The sequence below is a fragment of the Lactuca virosa genome, chromosome 2, assembly GCF_052849685.1.
Source record: "Lactuca virosa cultivar CGN04683 chromosome 2, Lactuca_virosa_CGN04683_v6, whole genome shotgun sequence".
Taxonomy (NCBI): Eukaryota; Viridiplantae; Streptophyta; class Magnoliopsida; order Asterales; family Asteraceae; genus Lactuca; species Lactuca virosa.
Genome location: NC_136427.1, coordinates 194,956,643 through 194,966,912, shown reverse-complemented (window position 1 = coordinate 194,966,912; position 10,270 = coordinate 194,956,643). Strand labels below are relative to the sequence as shown.

The 10,270-nt window shown below is 40.4% G+C and overlaps 1 protein-coding gene across 1 annotated transcript; it reads left to right on the top strand.

The window, feature by feature from the left end:
• The first annotated feature begins 613 nt into the window (after positions 1-613).
• LOC145159956 (glutamine synthetase) lies at positions 614-3,642 on the top strand. Its single transcript, XM_079079009.1, has 11 exons — positions 614-816; positions 1,426-1,465; positions 1,573-1,676; positions 1,771-1,819; positions 1,924-2,030; positions 2,121-2,208; positions 2,324-2,452; positions 2,568-2,642; positions 2,734-2,825; positions 2,919-3,078; positions 3,169-3,642. Exons 1-11 carry the CDS (start codon positions 743-745, stop codon positions 3,325-3,327), a joined length of 1,077 nt encoding a protein of 358 aa, XP_078935135.1. The 5' UTR covers positions 614-742; the 3' UTR covers positions 3,328-3,642.
• Positions 3,643-10,270: the final 6,628 nt, after the last annotated feature.

Sequence of the window (10,270 nt, the reverse complement as noted above, 5' to 3'; positions counted from 1 at the left end):
AATCAAAGTCATTTTGTGAGCATATTAGTGAAACAAATTTAATGAAACAACCTGTACCAAATAAAAAAGACGCCCAATTTTCCTTAAGTTAACTCGTTCCAACATTTCAAACATACAATAAATCACAGTCATATGTAAGCTTGTAATTGGTTGTTTTTTATTTTTATAACCATAACTTATAATTAAAAAAAAAACAAATTATTTTATAAGAAATAAAAAAGCAACATATACCAAATCTTTTGATTTTACAATTAGTCACCAAAGGTCAATATATGTTCATGTTGATTTTTATTTTTTTATTTTTTTAATAATCTTACAATAAAAAATAAAAACATAAAAAGTTAGTTTTTCTTATAATAAATAAATTGTTTATATTATTTATAGTTTTAAAAATTATAATAGTGGATTATAAATTAAACTACTTTATTAAAAAATTAAATTGCAACTAAAAAAATATTTTTTAATAAAATTTAAATTTGTTTGAATCGTTATCTGATTTATTAACCTTTTTATTTTCGGAAATATTTAATTATAATAAAAGCATGGTGTCAACCTATTTGATAAATCAAATATCAAAACCTTTTTGCAATTTGAAGTGTATTATAATACCACTTCGTATCATCATCGATCGTCATCTAGAAGAGCTACTGCACTTATAAAAACCCACACTTACCCTCTCTAATTGTATCGATTATCATCCCTCTTATCCTCTGCCTCCAAATAATTTCAGCACTTCGATATCATGGCTCTGCTTTCGGATCTCATCAACCTCGACCTCTCTAGCATCACCGATAAGATTATCGCCGAGTATATATGGTTGGTACCCTTTTTCTATGCTTATCAAATCCCCTGTTTTTCGCCATGAATCTCTCCCTCTCTTCTTGGATTCTTCACAGCTTCCTGTTTTTTGCTATGAGTCTCCGAACTAAGTTTAGATTCTATATGGGTTTTAATAGCAGTTAAATCTTTATTTTCGTACATGATTTTTGCTAGATTTTGAATTTGTATCCACAGTTTTGTGTTTGATCATGGTGTAAACGTTAGATACATAGAAATCATTTGAACCAATGAAAACAAACTAATCTCGACTTGTTGGATCTACGAGATGGGTGATTGGGTGATCTCGAATCTGTACAAACACAGCAACTATTGAAAACGATTGATCCGATCTTCTTTTCCTCTCTTGTACTTCATCTCGTATACCACAATTGAAAAGTTCGGACTTTTTCGTCATTTACCGAATGTGTTAAAGAATCCAAAAGCAATTAGATCTAAAGGCTTAAACCATCAATCACATTCTTTAGTTTATACGTATCTTTTACTTTCTTGAATTTTTTCCACGACTTTTAGCTACTTTAACCACCATCCATTCTTCTTTTTGTTTCTTGACTAATCCCAATTCCAAAATGATTGATTTTCAAACAGGATCGGTGGATCGGGTATGGATCTTAGAAGCAAAGCAAGAGTAAGTAATCAATTCAACCATTCTCTTGTATTTCAGGCTTTCAGCTTCATTGTCATCTTCTTTTAACTAATTCGATACAATTTCTTCGATCTTTTTGTGTTCTTTAGACACTTTCAGGGCCTGTGTCGGATCCCAGTGAGCTTCCGAAGTGGAACTACGATGGCTCTAGCACAGGGCAAGCTCCGGGAGAAGACAGTGAAGTCATCATATAGTGCGTAGTCGATTCATAGTTCATACCCTCTAATTTTTAACTTATTTTTTCTTGATTTCTTGAATTAAAAATGTGTTCTTGATGATTGAAACAGCCCTCAAGCAATCTTCAAAGATCCATTCAGGAGAGGCAACCATATCTTGGTACGTTTTCAAGATCCATACTTTTTGGGTTTTATATTCAATAATCAATTAACTTTAAAGATTCTAACTTTCTAACCAAATTTCTTTATGTTCACGTAATGTAGGTGATGTGTGATGCTTACACTCCCGCCGGCGAACCAATCCCCACCAACAAGAGGGCCTCCGCCTCCAAAATCTTCAGCAACCCAGAAGTCGAAAAGGAGGTTACATGGTAAATCGACTAAATTCCCTTTCCACCCTTCAAATTTCTTTAAAAAATTTCAACTTTTTAACAAAATTTCATTACTTTTTGGGTGTTAAGGTACGGAATTGAGCAAGAATACACCTTGTTGCAGAAGGACACCAATTGGCCATTGGGTTGGCCTCTAGGTGGTTTCCCTGGTCCACAGGTAATCAAATCAATCAATCTATCAATCATTCTTTCCGTCTTTATGCTCATAAGTCATAAAAATGAATACTTTTTATTTGATTCAACTTTATATTCATCGATTCTACGTGATTTAGGGCCCATACTACTGTGGAATTGGTGCTGACAAAGCTTTTGGACGTGATATTGTCGATGCACACTACAAAGCTTGTCTTTATGCTGGCGTCAACATTAGTGGCATCAATGGCGAAGTTATGCCTGGACAAGTAAAGTTTCTGAATCTTTTGAGCAAAACCCATCTCCCTAATTCGCCGTTTTTCCATTTTAAAGCCAATAGAAGTAAAAAGTTGAGATTTTTATGTTTGTAACTTTGTATTGTAGTGGGAATTTCAAGTAGGACCTTCCGTAGGCATCGCTGCAGCTGATCAAATCTGGGTCGCTCGTTACATTCTTGAGGTACCTTAAAATCTTTCGTCTTCTTTTCTTTTATTTTCTTGAAGTACTTCAATGGTGAAAAATTAATCTTTTTCTTGTTTATTTTCTTCAGAGGATCACTGAGATTTATGGGGTGGTGGTTTCATTTGACCCCAAGCCTATTCCGGGTGACTGGAATGGAGCTGGTGCTCACACAAATTACAGGTATTGTATGACAAAATGCTTCTTGATTTTCCATTACAATGGTGGCTTTATCTTTATGACTTCATTCTAATTAGATTATTTACAATCTTTCAGTACAAAATCCATGAGAGAAGAGGGAGGATATGAGGTAATCAAGAAAGCTATTGAGAAGTTGGGATTGAGGCACAAAGAACACATTGCTGCATATGGTGAAGGGAATGAACGTAGGCTCACTGGTCGACATGAAACAGCTGATATCAACACCTTTTTATGGGTACTACATCATGTTCATGTTCATATAAATAATCGTTTTTTTTTTTAATGACAAAAAGATTGATATTGTGTATGAAAAACTTGTGTTTAGGGTGTTGCAAACCGTGGAGCTTCTATTCGTGTTGGAAGAGACACTGAGAAAGAAGGGAAAGGGTACTTCGAGGACAGAAGGCCAGCTTCAAACATGGATCCATATGTGGTGACTTCCATGATTGCTGAGACTACCATTCTGTGGAACAACAAATCTTGAAAAGAGATTGAAAATTATGAAGCCTGATTGGGAGGGAGATTTGAAAAAATGAATTTAGAATTGGGAACAAACAACCCTTCTTGTTTATTTTCTTGAAAATTAGATATTGTTCTTGTTTTTTTGTGTTGCATGTTGATCGTTATTATTATTATGGTAATGGTAGTTTTGTGTTTCATGTTTATGGTAGCAAAGCATTTTGAGTCCAAAATGCATGTAAAGCTACTACTTGATTTGAGATTTCTCCCATGGTGTCTCGTGGGAATATTGTCGATATTGTCTATGATAATAATAACAAATATGAAGGGTTGATTTTGATCCCTTGCATCTTGCTATGCTTCCATTTTATTTGTGTTAACATCATATGCATCCATAATACATTGTACTATATAGATACAATACAAGTTTAATAGATTGTCCATCTTAATTCCAATTTTCATATAAATTTACCATTTTTTCCTACGAAAGCTCAACCCAATTTAATTTTGTAACACAATCATTTATTTGCTAGTCGTCTTATAATAAATAACTTATTTTTTGTCATTATTAGTCCCATATATATTCAACGTCAATAATCAATGTGACATACTACAATGGTTAAATTTAATCTGCATTATGACTCAAATATATTCAACGTCAATAGTCAATGTGATATTAATGGTTAAATTTAATCTATTAACTAAGACAACCATTTCATTAAAGTGTGCACTTTTAGATGCTTTTGGTATATTCTAATATTTTCTTTTTATTTGAGGTTAATATGTAACATATATGTCAGTTCTTCAATACATATAGTTTCAACTTCAAGCCTTCGCCATGGCTACATTATGATCAACCAATATGCATTACCTCCACATATACTATTATGAAAAGGATAGTGTTTTGTCGACTTAGTTTGCTCTCTAAGGAATATTATCCATATATTTGAAGATTTCTATTAGTCTTGTCCTGTTTTGGTGATAGTTTTTTGGGATTTATCAAAAAAGTCTATTTTGTGCAATCGTGCTTTCATGTGATAAGACAGCCAAATCGATGACTACAATGTGGTAACAATGTGTGCAAGATACGTACAATGAAGGTTCGATATCGTTTTGTATTTAGGATTATCTTTGTCTTGTGTGCAAACAAAAAGCCGACTACATGATCCTTTAGAAACATTAATTCAAGACTTTCCGTTCATTCCTAAAATCTGAAGGGTCAACTTCTAACTATTTAATAGGATAGCGACTTGATAGATGGAAAGTGAACTTCAGTTCTTTAAAGTTTTTAGAGAAAACATGCGTTATTTATTATTTTTTATAGTTTGTGATTTGATTGTTTAATATGTTGCTAAAGTTATTCCTTACGTTGTCGAGAAAGAGCTTTGGTGTTGTAATGACGTTGGATGTTGGAGAGCACAAAGTATGTGTGGGCCTAAGTCCTCACACCATCATAGTTTTATGTCGAACAACATTTTTTCTTTCCTGACCAACTTTAATAAATGATGACAAAAAATTAAATGATAATGTTAAATAATCAGTTAAGGCCAACTCTCACCTTGTTTCTCGACTTGGTGTTTAGCTTAAGGCTTTTATTTCAGGTGGACTTTATATTTCTTTTATATGATATATTTGTAGAGGATTGCATGGACTATGAGATGAGGTGTGGTTTTGGAATGAGCTAAGATTATGAGATGAGGTGTGGTTTTGGAATGAGCTTTTAGCAATATCACATGTTTCCATTCATCTTTGAGATTGAGGGTTTAAATTCTGTTGAAACATAAATACAATTACAAGTAGTTAAAAAGTAAATTAAATTTGCCATTAAAAAATATGTATGGGTTTGGATATTAGTAATATTTGTGTATATTAATTTTGCTCTTCAGTTCGTTAAACCGTCAAAAGTTATGTTATTATTATGGTTATATATCCAGAGCAAAACTCAATCATTAACTAAGGGTAAACCTTATAAAAACCCTACACATTTTCATCTATTTTTTTATATAACCGCAATATTTTTTGAAATGTCTAATTTAAGGCTTTGAGACCGGTAACTCCGGACAACCACAAACGCTAGATAACATGTCCTTAAAACTTTGTTGGTTACAATCCTTTATATTAGAAAATTTTAAAAAGTATAAAGGTTATTTTGTTTGGATGACACCAAATTTTATAAAACCAACCAGAAAGAAGCTAGCAAATTACAAAAATAACATAGGATTTTGAAACCAGTTTAACCAGGTAATAGAAATTTCTATTAACTAACCAATCAAACGAGTTATCAACAATTAACTCTATGGGAAGAAGTGTAGGACCCCGATCTGTTGGGGAGATGTCGGTCAGCGAATCATGGGGAGTATTGTGGTGGTACTCAAGACGACGTAATTGATTCAGCAGGTCCGTGGAAAACTTCAGACAACTCAGAATCGACAGAAGTGTTACACAGACAGACGCCGGTTAGACTTGGCATTTCAGGTTGGGGATATGGTACTCCTCAAGGTGCCACCTTGGAAATGTGTCATCCGATTCAGGAAGCGGGGTAAGCTGGGCTCCAGGTATATTGGTCATTTCAGAGTGTTAGCCCGGGTGGGCAGGGTTGCGTATCGTTTGGATCTGCCATCGGAGCTCAGTCAGATTCATAATACTTTTCATGTCTCTCAGCTGTGGAAATACTTGATTGATGATTCCACAGTGGTTCCATTGGAGGACATTCAGGTGGATGACTGCCTGAATTATATAGAGAGACCACTGGCAGTCCTCGACAGGAAGTTGAATACTCTGTGAAACAAGGTGGTGGATCTTATTAAGGTGCAGTAGCAGCACCGAAAGGGTTCGGAGTGGACGTGGGAACCTGAGTTGGAGATGTGGGAGAATTACCCTGAGTTGTTCACAGCAGCGGACTTCGAGGATGAAGTCTGATTCAAGTGGGGGAGAATTGTAACATCCAGAACCCTAGGGTACTTAATTTCTTGATTTTTTGGCCTTTTGTAACACTCCAAATCAGGTAATCATTCTTTTCCCTTTAAATGAAGTAAATTTTGCATAAATGGTCCCTTTTTGTATGCTGGGCATACTTAAGTGTACGCTTAGCGTACTATGGAGGAAGGATCGCGTAGGAGCATCGCGTACGCGGGGCGTACGTGGATGATGGCCAAACCCTAAATTTCAGACTTGTGGCCTATTTAAGCATCCTTAACTCATTTGAGCATAACCCTAGCCAGCCTCCATCACTCTCAATCGTCCCTAAAACCCTAAAATCATTAGTGTGTGTTTCTTGAGCTTGTGAGTGCCTCTAATATCATATTATTGGTGTGTTAGCTAAAGGGAAGAAGTGGAAACAAGCTTGAACGAGGGAAAGGCTTATGGATCTTGCATTTAGAGCACCTTAGGAAGCTTGAGGAGGTAAAAAGCTTTCTCCTTGGTTATCATTGTCATTTATAGAGCTAGGGTTTTCTATGTAGTCCCCTTTTTAGTTCATGAATCATTTCTTGGGAGTTTGAGCAACTCCAGGGATTATAGGTGATAGATCTGAGGTCCTTTAGCACATTCATGTCATAAAAATGCAGACTTGTTGGTTGTTGTAACCCCATGCATGAGTTAAGACCCTTGGAAAGGTCTTAATGGGTTGTAAAAGGATTTTGGGAGCATATTGGACATGCAAAAGCATAATGTTGTCAACTTTATGCCTTAGGACTCTTCAAACGACCTAGATCTGAGTTTGGAACGTAAGGTCTTCATGCATTAAGCACTTATTAGTGGATGTGCTTATTTTATTTTTACGTTGGGTGTACAACCAAAGAACCTTGTACGCTTAGCATACTCCTGTCAACGGTAGGCATATGCTCAGCTGTGTTAGTTGGGCCTCAGTGAACTTTGTGAACCGTTGGACTTCCCTTAGCCTTGGGTCTGAATCATTAGGATGGTTATGGGCCTTGGAGTTTGCTTTAGGTTATTGGTGTGTTGATTGGGCCTTATTGGGCCATGTGGCCCATTATAAGTTGGACTTGATATTGGACCTGATGCGACATCGACCTCCGGCGAATCTTCTTGTCTTCTGCTGCGGTGGAGATCTGACATCACAGTGCAAAGTCGTTAGAGCCGTCCCAGGGACTGTGCCCTGGGAGCGGACTCCGACGGTCAAGTTAGATCAGCTAGAAGATCTGAGATGGTTCTCCATAGCCGGAGGGAACCATCTTGGTGCTAGTGGTGGTGTATGGTGGCTGACGGCGGAGGGTGGCGGCTGAGCCACCCGACCGGAGTATAGTGGCGGCTGAGCCAAAGGGAAGGATCTAATGGCGGCTGAGCCACCTGGGAGAGAGTCCTCCTCCAAGGAGGAGGCACTATTCTATTTATAGTGGACAATTAGGTCAAGGGGAATTGGGGCAGGCCTTGGGCCAGCCCAATTCAGGCCAAACTAGCAAGGAGTTGGGCAAGGCCGCCCGGAGGCGCCGGGCGGGGCTGGCGGGCGCGCCCCAGGCAGGGCTGGCGGGCGCGCACCAGGAAGGGATGGCAAGGGAGTGCCAGGCGAGGGAGCGCCTGGCTGGGAAGGAAGGAGAGTCCCCAACAGGGCTGGCAAGGGAGTCCCTAGCAAGGCTCGCAAGGGAACGCCAGGCAGGGCTGGCAGGAGCGCGCCAGGCCAGGCTGGCGCGCTGGAGCAGTCTAGGCCATGCCAATGGACCATATATCATCAAGTCCCCCCAGTCTGGTGTTATTGGTACGCGGCCAATGACATCGGACTGGAACTAGTCATATAAACCAACAGGAGAGTCCCCAACGAGGCTGACAAGGGAGTCCCCAGCAAGGTTGGCAGGAGAACGCCAGGCAAGGCTGGCAGGAGCGCGCCAGGCTAGCCTGGCACGCTAGAGCAGTCTGGGCCATGCTAGTGGACCATATATCATCAATTCCCCCCAGTCTAGTGTTATTGGTACGCGGCAAATGACATCGGACTGGAACTAGTCATATAAAATGTGCGTCGTCAAGTCCCCCTAGTCTGATGCGATTGGGTTGCTGATAATCGGATCGGACTAGATAAAGCACCAAAGCATTTAAATAATAGAGAGAATGACCGAACCTCGCCCACGAGAGCCGTGGGGTTGTGCGATGAGCCAAGTACTGCTTGAGCTGACTTGATACTCCTTCATTGAGAGGAGTACAAGCTGATAAGTGCGATGCAACGTAACTGTTGTTGCGATCATGCGGACCGAGGCTGCTAAAGAGTGTTACATGGCACTGATGTCGATGGAATGTCAGGCCGGGGTAGCTAAAAACCGTAAGCTTGCCCTTCAGTCCCTAAGACTGTGATGCGACGTGATTGTTGTGGTAGCCATGCGCAGATGGGATGTCACTAGTAACCATCTACATAGTCTGCATTAATAACCGTCTTGAGGGTATTTCTTGCTCGGGCTACACCTAGTTGGATTCCCCCCAGTCTGATGTGGGTAGCATAGGTAGCCGTGTCAGACTATGTTGTCAAACCAATAAACCGTAAGGTTGTTGACCATAATATAAGTGGAAGAGATTCCAAGAGCTGTGCGATTAGGTTGCTAGCGAGGGTCACATAGCGAGACTATTGTCGATAGCCAGGCAACATAATTGTTGAGGGATAGGCAGTGAGGCTATAGGTCGGGGTTGCATAGCAAGACCGTTTCCGAGAGCCAGGAAACAGAGGTGCTGTGGGGTACGCGGCGAGGCTACAGGTAGGGTTGCACAGCGAGACCATTTCCGAGAGCCAGGAAACAGAGATGTTGTGGGGTACGCGGCGAGGCTACAGGTAGGGTTACGCAGCAAGACCATTTCCGAGAGCCAGGAAACAAAGATGCTGTGGGGTCGTAGGTAGCAGGGCCACTGTCGGGATGACCTTCTTGCTGGAGAGTATCCTCACTATAGCATGATGTAATGTAGATAACACTTCATCGATCGTCCGAGCACAAGAGAACCATGATGACTGTGAGAGAGGAAGCACCAAGATCATGGTGTGGAATAAGCTTGTGATGCACGACTTATGGTGCGGGACGATGCGTGACTTATGTTGCGCGACTTAGGAGAGTAGCTTGGGCTTAGTAGCCAATGATCATGGAGATGTTACGCGGGAGAGCATCGCGTGGAATGGATTGGGCTTGGCTTCCAGCGGTCGTAGATAAGTCACGTGGAAGAGCGTCGCGTGGAATGGTCGGAGCATGTTGCTATAATGGAGTCGGGCTAAGAAGCCAGGAGACTCGAGGCAAAGGTACTGAACCTCGCATGCGGAGCTTGCCGCTATAACAGAGTCAGGCTGAGAAGCCAGACGACTCGAGGCGAGGGTACTGAACCTCGCATGCGGAGCTTGCCGCTATAATGGAGTCGGACTGAGAAGCAAGGTGACTCGAGGCGAGGGTACTGAACCTCGCATGCGGAGCTTTCCGCTATAATGGAGTCGGGCTGAGAAGCCAGGCGACTCGAGGCGAGGGTACTGAACCTCGCATGCGGAGCTTGCCGCTATAATGGAGTCGGGCTGAGAAGCCAGGCGACCCTTGGAAAGGTCTTAATGGGTTGTAAAAGGATTTTGGGAGCATATGGGACATGCAAAAGCATAATGTTGTCAACTTTATGCCTTAGGACTCTTCAAACGACCTAGATCTGAGTTTGGAACGTAAGGTCTTCATGCATTAAGCACTTATTAGTGGATGTGCTTATTTTATTTTTACGTTGGGCGTACAACCAAAGAACCTTGTACGCTTAGCATACTCCTGTCAACGGTAGGCATATGCTCAGCTGTGTTAGTTGGGCCTCAATAAACTTTGTTAACCGTTGAACTTCCCTTAGCCTTGGGTCTGAATCGTTAGGATGGTTATGGGCCTTGGAGTTTGCTTTAGGTTATTGGTGTGTTGATTGGGCCTTATTGGGCCATGTGGCCCATTATAAGTTGGACTTGATATTGGACCCATTATGGTAGGTTAGACTTTTGGGCTTGAATAGTGGGCCAAAGATTA